The 18,181-nt window shown below is 37.4% G+C and overlaps 1 protein-coding gene across 1 annotated transcript in view; it reads left to right on the forward strand.

The window, feature by feature from the left end:
- The window catches only part of LOC108775168 (nephrin), a 95,714-nt gene that overhangs the window by 61,944 nt on the left and 15,589 nt on the right, over positions 1 to 18,181 (forward strand). The window contains exons 8-9 of the mRNA XM_018541456.1: positions 9,064 to 9,223; positions 15,464 to 15,763. Of these exons, the coding sequence (XP_018396958.1) occupies positions 9,064 to 9,223; positions 15,464 to 15,763 (460 nt within the window). The remainder of the gene's footprint in view (positions 1 to 9,063; positions 9,224 to 15,463; positions 15,764 to 18,181) is intronic.

The following is an 18,181-nucleotide window of genomic DNA, read 5'->3' on the forward strand; positions in this document are numbered from 1 at the left end:
CTCTCTCTCTCTCTCTCTCTCTCTCTCTTTCTCTCACACACATTCTACTGCGTTTTTCGCTCACGATTTCTTCTTCTTGCTTGCGGATCATCTTCTAGTCGCGCGATCCGCTTCTCACCCTCTAGCAAGCTCCTCCTAGTCTTTGTACGTACCAAACGATGGATGGATTATCTAACCGCACCTGATTCGCGCCATTATCGTAAAACTGGTTCTTAAAACTATCTGCGATCACACACACACACACACACACACACACACATATACGTATTTGGACTTCTTGGTGATTATCGAACTTGCGGAAATAACGGATACGTTGAGCGCCTTTCTTCTAGAAGAATAGTACGTTTAAGTATAAGAGATGAGCGCCGAAGATTTCTTGACGTAATGCGCTCATTCTTCTCTCCAAATGATTATTTTTGAAACAGAGTTAAACTAACATCCAAATTTGTTTTCGTCAAATTCCGAATTAATAGTTTTTTTTTCACAATTAATATACGCAAATTAGAAGATGCATACATCAAGTGTCACAGGAGAAATGATTGATTTTTACATTGCTTTATTTCCGTGTGATTTATTTCTCAGATCCCGCTGCGGGGTTGGTTTTTACATTTATACTCAGCTCACATCGAAATGTTTCATTCATTCGGCGATCCCTTTCACTCATCCGGAAAGGTTTGCCTAGGAATTATAAGGGCCATTGGCACGTTCTATCTGCCAATCAATCCCGAGCTAGCAATCGGACCGGGATCCGGCACCACCAGGGTCTTAGAAAAGCGTTTCGGGCAGCAGTAACCTTTTGAGTGGCAATCGTAAAGAGGGAGAAAGAATCATGAACGGTCGAAGGGCGAACGTGGGAGAGGGGCAGCAAGGTGGAAACGACGCACGAGCAAGAGGGATTGAATGGAACCGGAAAGTGAAAGAGAAACGGAAATAACAGGGGCCAGAGAAAGAATAAGGCGAAAAGGAGGAAGAAATCGAGAAGGCGAAGAAAGAAATGTGGGGTAGCCAACATAATGGAGTGCAGTGATTAAGTCGGTTCTATCATTCACGGGGACAATAGAGAAGTTCTGTACCTACCTGCAGTATCGACGAGCCAATCGGCCAGCCGGTTTAGACGAGGAAAGAGCCTGAAAGGATTCTCTCAACTCTTCATCTTTTCTCGCAAAGTGGATTGACCGAGCGTACTGCCGGAAGAGCTCCATTAATGCCGTTGTCCTCGTGGACACGCAGAAAGATCAAGAATTTATCTGGAACTTCATCGAATCTCTCTCTTGTATTTAGCTGCATCTCCGCTCCCTATTAAGAGACAGTTCGAATCCATTCTACACAGAAAGTACAAGAATTAACGGCGAATGTATCGCGCTATTTTCTCTGAGAATCTTTCGACAATCGTGTTGGAACGTTAACGTATTTGATGTTCATTAAAAATAATGTTGAAGAGAAAAAGATGTTTCCACTTCCTGATTTCCAGCGAATGGATTTCGCTAGCACGAGACGATATCGATCAAACTTGAAATTCCGTCGTCTCGCCGCTGTTTGATGCGCTCGTATATCGGCGTCGTGGCTTTTGTACATACATCGATTGGATTGCACGAGCGCCAAGGATAACGGCTTCCGCGCTGCGAATCTACCGAGTGCATTTCCCTCACACGCGAGATTCGGCCCGACAAGTTCGGATCTTAATGCGCCACAAGGTGCGAGAGCGCGAAGGAGTCGAAAAGCGTGAGCGCAAATATATGGATGTGTGACATGTGTGTGCCTGTGAACGTATAGGTTTGCGAGAAAGTAGATGTCGAGAATTCGGCGAGCCGTACATCAATCAATTTCACTACCATCGCGATCAAGGCGTGTCGGGGTTCCCACTAAGGGCAACTCCCCGAGACTCTGGGTTGAGAGAGGTGTGAGTGTGGATTCGTTTCATACGATTTCGATCTCGCAATTTTTCGTCAGGAGATAAGACCAGGCGGGGAATCAGGAGCGATAGCCGATCACGTAGTCACCTACAGTCTTCGCTTGGCACTCCTAAAAAGAGCCCTCGATAGTCGGCAACTTTCGAACAGCTGTTCGAAACTACTTCCATGCCGTATCTTCGATATTCCGCTGAATACGCCGACCAAAATCTTGGACGCTATCGATCAGGATGATTTTAATGGCTCAATACAACCATCTGAGAAAGAGAGAGAGAGAGAGAGAGAGAGAGAGAGAGAGAGAGAGAGAGAGAGAGAGAGAGAGAGAGAATCGCTAAAGTTTCTCTGAGAACGTAACAAACATTTACTTTCAAACTTAAAATAAAACGTACGTGGATATGTTTTCAGCATACGTTTTTAGGACATACAGAAAAAACATTGACATAGTTGTTATAATCTGAATTATTAAACTGCTTTTAATGCTTCTAAAAAAGTTATAACATTTTATATAACTTCTATAAAAGTTGTATTTTACATACAATGTTTATTTTCTTTGTTAAAAAAGAGACTGCGCATTACTTTAATTTTATTTTTATATAACTTTATAATTATTTTTTAACTTTATAATATTAAAAAAAGAGAAACATAAATTTCAAGGAGTATAATTAAATGGAGCCTTGAAGTTTCGACAGTTTATACAAAGTACATCTTCTGTGATTTTGAAGCAACTTCTGTGCACACACACAAATATAATGTATAATAATATATGCATACATTGTTTTCGTTACAATTAAATGCATTTACACAGTGAAAATTGAACAAAGAAAATTATGTTATTTAGGTAAAAAAATTTGATTTAACTTTTTTTTCTTCATTTTAATATTTCTTAATGCAAATGCGTGTGTATTAATTTGTAATTTATGAAGGAAACAACCGCATGGATTTTGGGGAGAACGTTTTCTGTCTGCAGTAATAATTCTCAGTTTTTTAAATTTTGATGGGAGAGTTGGAAAGAATTGCGTTTGGATAAAAGATCATAACCGTCCTGTGAAAAAAATATTTTGCAAAACCCAGTCAGAAATAGTAGAATCCGCGCAACACCGTAATTGATCGACTCTGCGCCACTCGTTGCTACCGTAATAAAATCGACAACACTGCAACGCACTGCGAATATTCGATAACAGCGCATCTCTATACGACCCCGCGTGCAATTGGGATTGCTCTACTGCTAAAATCAAAATACAAATAACTTCGGCAAACTGGTATCGCCCGGCTGTGAATTGATATACTATACTCTTATGCATACACGCGATACATTGCATTCGTGATTGTATGTCGCGACATATCATTGTCTTATTTGAATCGCGAAAGGTGATTGAAGAAATGACCATGTCCTGTGAGCGGATAAAGAAAGACTAAGACAGCAACCTGCAACCGCCTTGCAAGAATAAACGGAATAAAAAGATTCTTTTGAGGGATAGCGGTCTACCAGGAGGCAAAAGGAGTAGGAAGGAAGGAAGGAAGGAAGGAACGGAGAGTGGAAGGAAGTATGGCCGCGGCTTGTTGGCAATTTTTCAAAGAATCAGTGTGCCGTCTGACCGGAATGAACGATCCCCCCCTTCCATCTGCAGAAGTCCTTTCTTTTTCCTCAAGCTTGCTTCTTTTGCGTCCGACTATACGAAAGAGGAAGAAAAAGAAAGAGAAAAAGAGCGGAATACTGAGAAGATCACGCGACCACACAGGATCTTTCTGTGATAGGAGATGGTTTCTGTATCCAGAACCGGGTGAACATTCCTATACGAGAGGCGATCTTCGTTTGAAGGGTGCGAGAAAATTCGATAGATCCTTGGGATCCAAAAAAGGTGATGCCAAAACGAAATTGAAGATACGCTGGTCTCAAGATTTTGATCGTGGTCCAACGAGGCACATTTCGAGCGCATTCCTAGAAATCGAATGTTGCAGATGGAATGTCTTACTATCGATTGGGGTGAGAGAGTTCTAAGAATCGAAAAAGAAAAGCGAGGGACGGTTTTAACGAAACGATCATTAGGGAATTAAAATAATTTCTAATGATGCGCATTAATTGACCCCATTGAAATCATTAGTGTTACTAATATCTTTCAAGGGACCGTCGAAAGGAACGTATCGAAGACGTAGAGATAGATAACATTAGCCATTAGCGACAGCAATTCCCTTAGGCCGATGCAATTAGGCTTGTCGATAGGTGGAAGGGTGTCAGCTGTCTGCGCTCGGAGAATGGACACAATGGGGAAGTTAGTTGATCCTCATTTACGGAGCAAACCCTATGAAATCTAATTATCGGAAGCACATAGTGCTCTCTCCGCTTCTAGTTTTGGGTCTGATCAAAGGGCCTTGTTGCGTTCGCCGCAGGTAATAAAATTAAATTAATAACGCTGAGCCAAACCCAAAATGTGTAGCGTGATTTAACAAAATATACGATTTTTACTTGAAAAATCTGGTTTCTATACGTATATCATTCATGCGTTCACTACGTTACGACAAAAGGTTCTCTTGAATTTGGCGCACTTCATTCTTCGTTCGCTGACCTTTGACCAGGAATAATTCGCGAATCTCATCGCTTTTCGTTTTATTTTAGAGACTTGGCTTTGAGATTTTGAGTTTCCATTTTATTTTAGGAACTTTGCTTTTAGACTTTGTTTTGAGATATTCAATCTATAATCCCAATTTATAACCGCAATTTTTGGGTGGTTGTATTTTCGGTTTATGCGCTTTCTGTTGAAATTTCGATGCTTCTATTCTACTATACTGCACTATTGAACGCAAGTACACGCGAATAATCGCTAGCGTGAATTAGAACGAAATTACTGGCGCGAATCTACTTATACGGACAAATACAAGTACACCAGGTGGAGAAGTAGATTGGATAAGTAGGATGAGGCGCAAAGGACGGATGGTGGCTCTTCGTAGAATGGCTCGGTCGCAAGAAAAGATAAACGAAAGTCAGGAGCTGACTACACAGGACGATATCGTACTCTCCATTCCGCCTCGTCGAGACGACGAGGAGAAACGCGGATGGGAGCGACGCGACGAAAGAACGGGAATCCCGACTCGTGGGAATGGAAAGGTGGAGGCTGGGGGATTCGAGTCGCGAAAGGAAACTTTAAACTTCGCTATCTCTGCCGAGGCTGGAGTACGCAATGGGACCATACGTGTAAGCTGCCGCGATATCGATCTCCGTGTAGCGAATCTCCATCGCGGACTGTCTCTTTAACGGTGGTTTTGACCGATAAGCTTCGACAGTTTTCATCTGATACAGACAAAATGTGAAATAAAACATGATCTTTGACCAGTTCTACTTTTAAAGAAATAAAAGAAAAGCTTGAACAAAAAATTGAGAGAAACTACAATATGCATAAAGGCGCACATGAAATCTCCACATGGAAAGAACAGTTTTGCTTAAGTATGTTAGATACACAGATTTTTTTTCTAAAATAATTTTAGAATCTCTATCAGAATAATTATGTAGAACGCCCGATAGAATCAAATTGATTGTTGAAATATCAAAATCTTTTTGCAATTATTGCTCATTATATATGAGTCCTATAATTATTTTGATAAGAAAATTATTTTCAGATTTGTATCTAGCTAAAAAATTTTAGATACACACATTAGTAAAATTGTTCTTTCCTTATAAATAATCGATATGTATAAGAATTTCATTTTAATCTTCTTTGTTTTAGATTTTTGTTTTTAGATCGTGTTTAATTATGAGAACCGTTAAACAAGAATTATCCAGATAACATACATGTCTAAAGACATAAAAATATTATAAAGATATTTTTTGGGATAAACATGTTTAAGAGATATCTAAAAGATAATCATAAAGAATCTTCTAGACAATGCATATTGTCTGGGAAAGTAATACATAAATTATTTTCAAAACATGTTAAATTGCAGTTAAAAAATATAAGCATTTTATATACTGGTATGTATCTAATTTTAAAGACTTTTTTTGCACAAGGAAGAAATTGTAAGGAATTGCTGCATAATGTGATCACGATTATTTTGTAAGATTATTAAATATAGAATTTCAACGCGGAAATACAAAGGGAAGACGTTAAAGGCGTTCCCTTAAAAATTCTTCTGCCGAGCTTAACAAGGTATAACGTTTAACGAGTCCTTTCCGAGCTTCGTCTCTTACCGCAAGTAAATCGAAGATAAACCTTGGGATTTAACCGGGGCTTAACCTATGCTAAGCGTGCTAAACCTTCTAGCCTAGACTCAACCACATGGATGGCTGATTACATAGATTACAATGCAGTTTAATTGAGTTATGTCACTAATGGCCGCAAACACTGCGCCCATTTTTCTGCATTTTCCCCTCTTTTATTGCTTTTTATTACATTTTATTGAAAAAAATATATTTCATATATCAAGATTGTGTGAATTTAATTGGAAAAAAAACTCCATGTATATTAACCCGCGCATCCAATTCGTGATCGTGATATGAGTGACTAAGTGCTGTAAAATGCCTAATATGTCGTCTCTGATATTTTATTTTGCGCTTCATGGGGCTTTATGAGTTGCGAGGCTGAAATATTCAAAATTTTTTTTGACTCGTTTTTTTCAATCATTTTGAATCCATATATTTTTTAACAGCGTGAGATGAGTCATTTCTGATTAAATTTATCAATATCGATTTAATTCGAAAATTTCGAAAATAAGCTTTCTCTAATTGTAATCATGTATTTTATTGACGTCTTATTGTTCGTATATCTTAATTATACGCAATAAGTTCATCGGTACATGAGTTAATCGTGATCAAAGTAATTAAATATCTTCATATTGTCGTGAAATTACGCGAGAGAAAAATACGATAAATGAGGGAGAAAAGGGTGAAGGGGATTTTAACGGGGAACATCGTCGGGAGGCGCCGTGTCGAGCTGCCGAGATTATAAAACAATTGAATAAATCTGCCCCATCGAGCGGCGTCTAGAAGAAAGAAACGCGTCCCGGAGGGGAAGACAGAAGTGGTGGAAGAAGGAATCTCTGCACCTTCCCCTTCGCTTCACTCCTTGCGCATTCCCTAGTCTATACCTGCACCCCGCCAACTTCTCCAAGATTCAAATGGCCTCGTTTCAAATCGATTTCGAATTATCTTCGGCGAGCGGATTCTGGCGGAACGGGAGAGAAGAGGGTCCGCTGGTGTAATGGAGGAAACGGTATAGTGAGGTAAGAGGTATAAGAACGGAATGGTGGTGAGAGGATGACGGGAGGGAAGTAGTAGGGTGAAAAACTTAAGGACTTTTACCGGTCGAGAAAATGTTTGTTGGCGAAACAAAGACGTTCGATTGTCGTTTCTCGTCTGATTAAATAGGTAAGACCACTTTCACGGGCAGTGCACTATGGCATACGCAGACTCTGAAATATTCCTTTCATAATCTCGCGCTTGCGTTTCCCACCCCACGTATCGAACTTTTGCCATGTTCGGCAAAGCAGATGAGGAGATCGACTAACAGTGAGATCAAGTAAAAAGATATCGCTTAATAGAAGGGAGGAAAGTTTTTGCGGAATTACGAGAGGGTGACAGAATGATGCATTCACCGTTGAATTCCAAGAAAATGGCTCCCAATAATAAGTTCGATATTAGTTTTTAATAATGGACTTTGTAATTACGTTACGAACTACAGCGTTCTGCCAGCAACTAGCCTGTAAATTAGGTAGTAGACGGCGGTCGTGGAACTTTCGAAGGCCGCCTCTCGCCTGATTAAGCGGTTCGGCCTGCATTTGGCAACGTCACCGATGGCGGCGTATGCACCGACTCCAACTACTTGTTGGCCCTGACGTGCGGCTCCACTCCGCTCCGAGTTCGTTCCTGCTGCAAGTTTCAGCAGAGTGCGATATTAGCACTACATTCGTCCCGCTTCTCATTTTGTTGCGAAAACAGGGACAAAGTAAGACATAATAGGGCTCACCCTTTTGGAGCTAATTAAAGTGGCAAATTTGTTACAGCGACATGTAACTGTACGCTCCTCTTGCGACCGGTAAAACTGGTAAAATCGTATTTGTCGCGTGCACCTTCCTGCCAGATAACGTGGAATACGTTACTCGGGTGTATCATTAACGTACACGACGTCATTATGTGAGCAGCATCGAGCAACAATTTTAGAAACAGATCTTTTTTACAAATTAAAAAATAAATTTCTTTAAAAATATAAATATTAAAAGAATCGAGAAGTTTCTTGAAATTTCTTGATTTTTAATAATTAACTCAAAACGAAATAAATTCAATTAAAATGTAAATGAATTAAAAGTAATTTGATTATTTGTCAAATAAGAAAAAGAATCATATTTTCTGTCGAAGAATATAGAACTGGAAAATGCATTTATAAATTTATACTATATGAATATTATTAAGCATTAAGAGAGATCCATCAAAAATAAAATTCTATTATTTCATTTACTCTTATTTAATTTCCACTTATAATTCGTTTATACCGTTAGTATTAATACTCAGCAAAAATAGCGACTGCTGTGATTTCAAGTAGATCAAAAAACTAACCAAGTACATACACGCAATTGATTTTAATAAAAAATAATTGTATGTAATAATATATACATTCAGATATGTTAATACAGATGTACAAACAGTACTAGTCTGTTTCGTTAGAACTTCTAATGATCCACATTATGCAAACACGACTCGTTAACTCGTTCGAGTTATAACGATATTATATTGCGCGTGCAATAATGTATACTGCAGATACACGCTTTCTCGTAATCTTGCAAGATACTTCCCCTTTGTCTTTCGCGGTCATAAAAGCGCTCGGTTGGTCGACAGTGGTATTCCTCCGGGGATGAAGAAAAAAAAATGATACGATAACGAACAGGTCGTAACAGACAGGAAGACATCGTAGCGAGATGCGCGCGCGGTTACGCTTATCTCTAATTTATCGCGAAATTAGAAAATAACGAGAAATGAAATCGCGAACTCGATCTCGTGGCAGAACAACTCTCGCAGGACAGAGGATTGCTCTTTTCTCGTTCTTTTTCTCATCCTCTCTCTCACTGTCAGCTGTTTGATAAATACATATACTACTCGCGTCAGTATCGTCGAAGTCTTGTTTTCGTTATGCAATAAATTGAATTTAATTGAAACCTCTTTTTTTTGCAGAATCAAATCCTGGCTCATAACACGTCGGCGAGAATTATCTGGTCGAATCAGAGTCTCGTCTTGCAAAGTGTGACAAGAAGCAGTGCTGGCCGCTATGTCTGCGCAGCAACGAATGCTCTAAACGAGACTCGAAGTGAACCACTGCACTTTCGAGTTAAATGTAAGTTGATTTGTGATTATATAAAAAATAGTCTAGAGAAAACATACTATTAACTATCCTAAATTAGTACGCGTTAATTTATCTTGCGTTTAAAATCTGGGAATTCGTGAAATTATCCAAATTGACACGCAGAGATATTTAATAGTGAAGTCCCGGCATCACTTGTAGGATCTTCTACGAGTTCCACTCTTGCAGCAAATACACAAAAAAAGACACAGCTAAAAACTTCACTGATTCAGCAGATCTAAAGTAGCAAAATTGACAGCTGAATAACACATTAGCGATTTCTTAAACCATCAATCTTCTTAGTTACAAACGTTAAATTCGCGCGGTAAGCTATAGCTTTGCTATAGCATTTATAATTAATTTTTTCCACATATCATTTGTTAAGCATATATTATAAGATTCCTTTACTGATAATAGACAATTTATATTCTAAGCTTTATACGTAAATTTATTGTGTATACCCCTGAGAGTCACATTTGCCATGAATATTTTAAGAGTGTTTAGCATTGGCTACATTTTTTAGATCCAATTCCCAGAATACGGCCGACTGTCGACACGAAAGTCACCTCTAAATTTCGTGAAAGAAGTGATTCGTACCGTAGCTTACGACATATACGGCAGAACACGCGCGGTTCTCGCTCTTGAAAACTCTCTAGAGCACGAATTACCAAAGCGTCCCTCCCAAGTAAGAGATCTCAAACGAGAGAGGCATGAAAGAACCTCGTGCACTCTTGTAGGATGCACAATTTGCGAGGTATTTGGGAGAAAATCCGAAATTCCGTACCTAGGCATTTTTTGGTAAAATGCCGCCTCATCTTAAGAATTCTCTGGAATATTCGAGAATATATGTTCCGTTTACAAAAAAATTAAATTAAAATATTAAATTAAGATCTTATCATTTCGAACGCAAGAGATGTCAAAGTGGAGAATCAGAGTCTCTTGAATTTTCTTAATTTGATTGTCGTAAAAATATGACGAGATAGGATTTTGTGTTGACTCGCGCGAGATGTAAGGGATATCAAAGCAGAGAATTAGAGTCTCTTAAGTTTCCTTAATTTGATTGTCGTAAAAATATGATGCGATAGGATTTGGCGTTGACTCACGCGATATACTTATATCTAATTCGTAAAACTATTCAGGAGCAATTGACACGCAGAGACGTTTAGCACAGTTTGCGGGATCACATACGAGTTCCAATTCCGCAGACAGACGGGGGTCTTCAATATTTAACTGTGAATCGTGACGACCTCGTAAAGATAGGGGAAATAGTTCTGGATAAGCCAGCATCTCGCGACCATCCACGAATAGAAATCGGGATGGTTTCGTGGTTTATTTCTTTGGATATTACGCCATTGTTAGGAAAGAGGGTATAATATTTCGTTTACGTTATCGAGGCTGTCATATAATAATAGAATTTAAGAGGTAGCCGGGACTCACGTGTACTTAAAGAAGATAGAATAAAAGTTAAGTTCACTTTACGATTCGATATCACGTTCTAATTAATCGTTACGGAGAAAAGCATACACGACATAAAAGAAAACTTTTTCAGGAGAAAGGGAGAAAAAAAACTTCAATGATTTATTATCTGATTTTCTACACTAAATACTTTATCAAATCTTAATACATATTTGTTTAAACAGTACAAAGTAAACATTTACACTTACAATAAATATTTATACTTATATATCAATAGTTTTTGTACTAAATATATGTTTATATTTATTAAATATTTATTTAGAACTATTCAAACAGATATTTACTAAAATTTAGTATTTTCCAGTGTTTTCTACAAGATCGGCAATCTAGACATTATTGTTACAAAAACGAATTCGTTTAGCAGGCAAAATTATATTAAAAACAGATAGAATTGTTAAACACAATATTTTATCGCAGACTATTATACTTGTGTAATTAAAGTCTCGAACTTATTTGTAACGAAGTTGTCTCGCATTTTTCGTTAAATTGTTTGCTCTGTATGTATAGATGTATAGATTTTTTGTAGATTAATGTCACATAATAATAGATTATTCATTAATATACGAACCTTATAAATATTCCCGACAAAAACCGTGCCCGAGATTTTGCTGATTTTGTACGATAATCGGATATTACACATACATGAAGGTTTAAAATGTAAATATATTAATTAATGGCTACACAACAAAATAACTTTACCATATTTCGATGTATAAATGCTAATTAAATTTTATGGGAACTAATTGAAACCGCATGCTATAATCAATATCATCATTCAACTCGATTTATTGTTGATTTTAAATTATTTAATTTGTCGTACAGCTAACAAGATTACATTTATCATTTGTTTAATATTTATTTTAGACAGTATCAAGAAAGTTGATATAATAAAATACAAAATAAATATATAAACATTCTCCATTTTTAAGATTGATGTGTATAAAATAATTTATAACATAAAATAATCTGTAATTTCGTAGCTTAATTGTCATTTTTATTTATGATTGCAATATACCATATTTATTTAAAAACAGTAAACTGTACACACTATATATATAATTTCGAGTTATTTTTATCAACCACAAATCTACGTAACATCATAAATAAGTGTAACGCGTTTACAATTACACGCCCGCATTTCTCACACACGCTTCGTGCGTTTACCTTTCTATCGTAAAATTTCTCTGACGGCGCATTTGTTTCATGCTGCTTGTTCAGACAAAAACCCGTGATCGAAGTTCAAATATGAGGCAATTGAAAATACTACAAATGGAACAATGTAACGTTACGAGCGAAGAACAATAAGCCTGTAACGGGACGCATTCTCTTCCGTTTAAATTCAATATTAAACCGTAAAAAGCTTTAACTCTCATGGAATGCTGCATTACGGCCATCATCGAAAATTAATAACAATCGCTTGTCTTTTGTGAATCGAATTACGATAGGAAATGTGCAGTAATTATGAACGTAATAAAGCTGAAAAGTGTGTAATAAAAGTGACATGCTAAAAGCAATTCGGGTTTAATAATGAGTACTTTCAGCCAGTCGAGATCACAAGCTTTTCAACCTGGAGTCGACTCTCGTTTTATATTCTTTCAGCCGCGTTTGTTGAACACATTATATCAGCATTTTGATCTTTGTTCTGATTATTCACGTGATATCAATTTCTCTCGTTCGATTACACGTTGAGATACGTATTTGCTCGTGTTCGTTCCCTTCTCTACTCTTCGCGCGGAGGGCGCGAGACGAATGGAGACAAAGAGAGGCGTAGATAAACGTAGATAAATCGGGACAAATATATATCGTCGCGTCGGGAAGACGGTAGGAAAAGGAGAGTAGACCTTTTTGCATAACTTGCGTTGATAAAACGAGATTCCACCATCGGTTAGAGAAGGGCCGCCGTATCCAACGCGTGACAAAACGCCAGGGCGTGTCAGAAAAATCGTCTGCTATACGATATCGCTGTCATTTGTGTGTTTTCCCAGATGCAACTACGATATGTAGGTCATTATTGGCATACCGTCAAACTGGGAGACCTTTCGCCCTTCCGTGTACAGATAACGCCGCGGTAGGTACTTGAATCTCGTCGGTTATCTCGTCTACTACGGTTTTATCAGATCGACAGAAAAATTCCCCCTTCCCGTCCAATCCACTAATATTCCTGGAGCGTTTTACAAAAACAAGTTGCAATTATAAAACGACAGTCAATTAATATTAAATGCTAGTGCGTAAAACGATCCGAATTAGCTTTGTGATATTTTTTGTGAAGTATAGCGACAATGATCTTGAATTAAGCCTTGAGTCAATAAATTCGTTAACATAAATAAATAATAATTAACAAACTTTTTACAACGGATGTAACAAAATAAAAAAAATTATTGGAAGAATTTTGTTGAAAATATGTTGAAATTATACAGTACAACCTCTTAAAAATAATGTTTTAAACTTCTTTTAGTTTATTTTATATTGTTAAAAATTTCATTATTCTTTGATCCCTTTATGGTCAACCAATTTTATTATATATCTTGTCTTAGTGAAATTAAAAACCTCACAGATTTTTATAATTGCTGAAAACAGAATTTGAAAAAGTTAAGCCGTTTTTTTTTTAATATTGTAAAAGGACAGTCAAACACTGTATACAATTATAAAGTAGTTTTGTTACGCTGTAATAATAAGTTAAATACATTAATTAATGACAATAAACTTTTTTCTCTACGTCAATCTTGTTCCCTTTGAAATTTGATCAGCGTATATTTTATAAGCATTTTTATAATTTTTATAAGCATTCCTGAATTGAGCAACATTATCATTCGCGAATAACAGTCTCTGTTCGCGAAGATTATAATCGGCAATTAACGCTCTTGTCACTTAATGAATACTAGATGTTTATTTGTGAAAAGCTGTCCTGCTTATCTTTCTCACAGCTATGATAATTTCTGGTTGGGATAATAAAGTAGAGACCCATTTGCGTAAGACGGTCAACGACGAAGGAAAAAGCATCACTTTATAAAAACTGTACGTACCTCGGGGTAGGACGTTAAAGAGAACGAGCTAAAGAGAGTAGCATTAATAACGTTTATCGAGAAGCGCAATTAATATGCATCGCTCGTCACCCAAGTAATCTCTTGACGGGACATGCCTGAAGGCGAGGAAAGCATAAAGCAGTCATTTTGAAATTTACAACTAATCTGCAAATGAAATCTTACTGACAAAGGAGGAAAAGAGAAATAGCATTGATATTTATCTTACATTTTTCAACAGACGTCTGCGCCGATTACACTAAAATTTTAATTAACATTTTTTTTGCATTTTATCAAATTAAATCGTCAAATACGTGATTCTTGAGCCGTAAAATTACGAAGATTCAAAATTCTATTCTACTAACCATTTTTCACCTTTCATGAAAATTCTTATTAATGCAAATAAATTTCATAAATTCTGGCATCTATCGTATTAAAACTCATAGAACGCCATGCGATAATCGTTAATAATTTTCCAATAAAATCTGTTAATTACTGTTTCAAAATTTCAGTTAACGCAGCAATCTCATTTTGCATTTTACCAAATTAAACCGTCAAATACATATCTCTCTTCACTTATAATTGCGAAAATTCAAGATTCTGTATACTCCTAACCCTTGTCACTTTTTGACACTAAAAGTTTGATTAATTACAATAAATTTCGTAAATTCTAGCATCGGTAAATGAAATTCGTAATATGATGTGATGGCCATTAATAATTCTCCAATAAAATATATTGATTATTATTTTGAAACTTCAGTTAATGTAATCACCGTTTTACATTTTATTAATTGAAAATCGCTAAACATTTACGTCTCCCGATTCGTAAATGTGAAAATTCAAGATTTTATGCTCGTAGCTTTTGAATTTCACCGTTTGTGGAAGTACTAATTGTTACAAATTTCGCAAATTCTAGCGCCGACAGTAAAATCCGGTACGATGATCACATCAAAGGACTACGCCACCGTCAACGCGTTGAAAATTCTAAAACGAGTAGTGGAGAAAAAGATTCTCTCTTCCTTCTCGTACATACAAATCAATAATTTTATAACATTAATTCACGTATGTAATCGAAATTGATATATTTGTAATCCTTTGAAGCCCATTCTTTACGGATTGTTACGAAATTTTGTACGTTTTTTTAAAACGCTCACTATAAAATTCCTGGTAAAATTTATACACAGAAAAATATCATTTTATTGCTAAGAAAAGTGATTACGAAATTTTCTTTCTTCTTTTTAAGTAACGATTATCTTTAACAAAGAATATTTCTTGATAATATATAATCTTAAAATATATAATATTACAAATTTTAGGAAAGTTCATTATTCTCTCTCTATATATAGTTTCTATATATTTTCTATACATACACAAAAATAAGAATTTATCTGTTTCGAAAAATATTGTAAAATTGATCGAAGAGACGACTTTACATAATTAAAAAAAAAAAACAAATCGAATTTGTTTTAATTTAATAATCTTCATTGGAGTATTAAACTTACTGAGAAATTCAAAATATATTTTGAATAAATTTAATGCTACAGTGATGATCTTATGATGGAATGTGAATTTTTGTATGTATTATTTATAATTATCTTACGTATTTTTTGTGTGTACGGTACAATGGTCATCAAAGAGTCGCTATTGCGATATATTATAAACTCCGAAATGTATAACGGAGAAGAAAATCGTCTTGCTCCTCCCGCTAGGACATACAAATCGATATTTCTGCTTCCAGTCGCGCCGGTGTGTAAGGAGGACCGAATTATAGTGGTCGGCGCGTCGCGGGGCGAGTCGCTCGACATCGCCTGTAGGGTCGAGGCCGATCCGCCGGCACACAATTTCCGGTGGAAATTCAACAACAGCGGCGAGACTCTGGAGGTAGCACCTGGTAGGTTCTCCATGGAGAAGTCGAGCGGCATCAGCGTGCTGAAATACACACCGACCACCGAGCTGGATTATGGTACCCTTTCATGCTGGGCGGACAATCTCGTCGGTACCCAGTCGAGACCGTGTCTTTTTCAGCTGGTGGCAGCCGGTGAGTATACACGATAAACTGCAGCCCAGAGGGACTTTACGGGGCATAATATTGCAATCTTCTCCAAACAAATTGATCGAACGCAATGTATTGATACGATAAATTGTTCATTAATCAACAATTTGTACAGAATATGTTTGTTCTTCTGTTTCAAAATATACATATCTCTTTTATTATGTTTTCAAATGACGTTGAAGAATAGCGATAATAATCAAGTTAATCTATGTAAATACGAACTAGCAATCAATAAATAAATGTTTTAGTCTCGTTTTATCTTATTAAAAATATTGTTTTATTTATAGGAATATTAATAGAAGAGAGAGAGAGAGAGAGAGAGAGAGAGAGAAAATGGAAGGGGGGGACTTGATGAATATTTAAAACTTTTTGTCTGTAGATTATTGCATTAGAACTTATTAGATTATTAAGTTGACATACTTCGTCGAAATTGTGAAAATTTCTCTTTATTTAAGGAATACAATGCAGGGCACTGCGAGAACTACGCAAATAAATAGATGATTAAAATATGATGTGCGTTCTCTTTAAAGAAACTTACTCGACATATAGCACTCAAAATCATGGAATAATACTATATAATGGAGTTCAATAAAAGCAGAATCCGCGCTGTCGTGATTTTATGATAAATTCTCTGCCGAGTTTTGTAAAATTAGGTGCATTTTTAATCGCGCGAGCTGTCCGCGTAAAAATCGTCAAAAGCGCGCGGCGCGACGACAATTGAAATGCAAAATCGCCGCTGTTTTTACGGGATCTCTTGGGGGAAAAAGAGCACGGCGCGCGATTCCCGCGAATCATCGCCGTACAATGGGAGGCGACCAATCATCGACCGTTAAATCGGCATTAATCCCCAAGCGAATTTTTTCGCGTTTCCTCGTTCTCCTTTTTTTTCACTCTCCTCCCCCGTTCAGTGCGTGATCGACAGTGACGTTGACATGGCGATCGGCCGAGGACGTATTGACATTGACGAATACGTCGAGTGTGAGCGGCACCGGTGTGTGCCCCTCTCATCTCTCTCCCCCTCCTTCCTTTTCCTCTCCCCCCCCCCCAATAAAATCGTCCTCTCGCGCACCAACCGCTTCTTTGCCTCGATATCGAAACCCTCTCGCGGTGCTTCACCAATGCCAACGACCCGTAAACCCGATGGCATGATATTATTTTTGTACCCCAATCCGTCCCTCCCTTTCTGCCCCATCCCCCGACGTTATTGATGTCGGTTAGCATTCCGCGAAGCATTTCGGTAAGAAATATATCCGTCGAAGCGTGGAAAAACGGTAAAAAGACGGGATTTCCGGAACAGGATCTCGTGACAGAGGGAGAGAGAGAGAATCGGGGATCACGTTAGGTTCCTCTCGTTACGCATATCGAATGTACAATTGGAATTCCGGAGCATATTGAAATTTACGATCCCTGAACGCATGAATGAAACAAGGATATTCTATTCTACCAAAAGTCGTGGTGTGTAAAAATAAATTAACAATACCTATTGTTGCTCCGAAGGAATTTTAAAATAGAGTAAGATATTGTAGATAAAATATGTATTTGTGCTGCTTCTAAAATATGCAACGTTAAATATTTATATATATATATATATTGAATGATGATGTTAAATATTTATGCGAGATTTTTTTATAATTTTTTAACTTTTTTTAAAATTATGATATTAGGAACTGAGAATATAAAAATAAACTGCACATATTTCTGGTTGCTGTGATCATATTATAGGTATGTGTCTGTAGTTCTGATATTTCGACAAAGCTTTCGCATAGAAAAATATAAGAAGAATACGCCATTCTGTGCGAGTAGTTCAGTTTGAACTTAGCCGTTCTTTGCTCGCAAAACTAATTTGAATTTGCCTCTATCCCGGCGGTACCCTTTTACGAGCACGAAAGCACAGGTTTCAAATGTTTGTTCGTGGGGAGTGGGGTTCGGGCTATGTGGCAAAGACATAAGAAAAGGGCAAAGACGAGCTAGGAGAGAACAAGCGCGCGTAAAGTACAAACGAAGCATTGCCGAGATTCAATATACGTTCTGTAAATCCGCGAGTTATAACGAGAAGAGGAAGAAGGACGACGACGACGACGATGATGACGAACTTTGTGATAAATGAAATCCCAAGCGAATGAACGTGAAACGAGCACGTTGAATATCGAAATTAGATAAAAGAAGAAGGAAACGCGCGTACGCGACAACGAGCGGTATCCATCCTCCTCGCCACGGTTTCCGGTAAGAACGATGCGCGAGAAATGATTTCGGCCAAAAGAAGAAAAAACGACGCGACGCTCTCTTGTTCGTGACGGGGGTGAAGGGGGATAGACGTGATTCCGTCGACGGGGAAGATGTGTCATGTTGAGATGGTAGTCTGCTCGGAGACGAAGGTGCGGGAAGAAAAAGAGAGCGGAACAC

This window comes from Cyphomyrmex costatus, unplaced genomic scaffold (genome assembly GCF_001594065.2).
Source record: "Cyphomyrmex costatus isolate MS0001 unplaced genomic scaffold, Ccosl1.0 scaffold29, whole genome shotgun sequence".
Classification (NCBI taxonomy): Eukaryota; Metazoa; Arthropoda; class Insecta; order Hymenoptera; family Formicidae; genus Cyphomyrmex; species Cyphomyrmex costatus.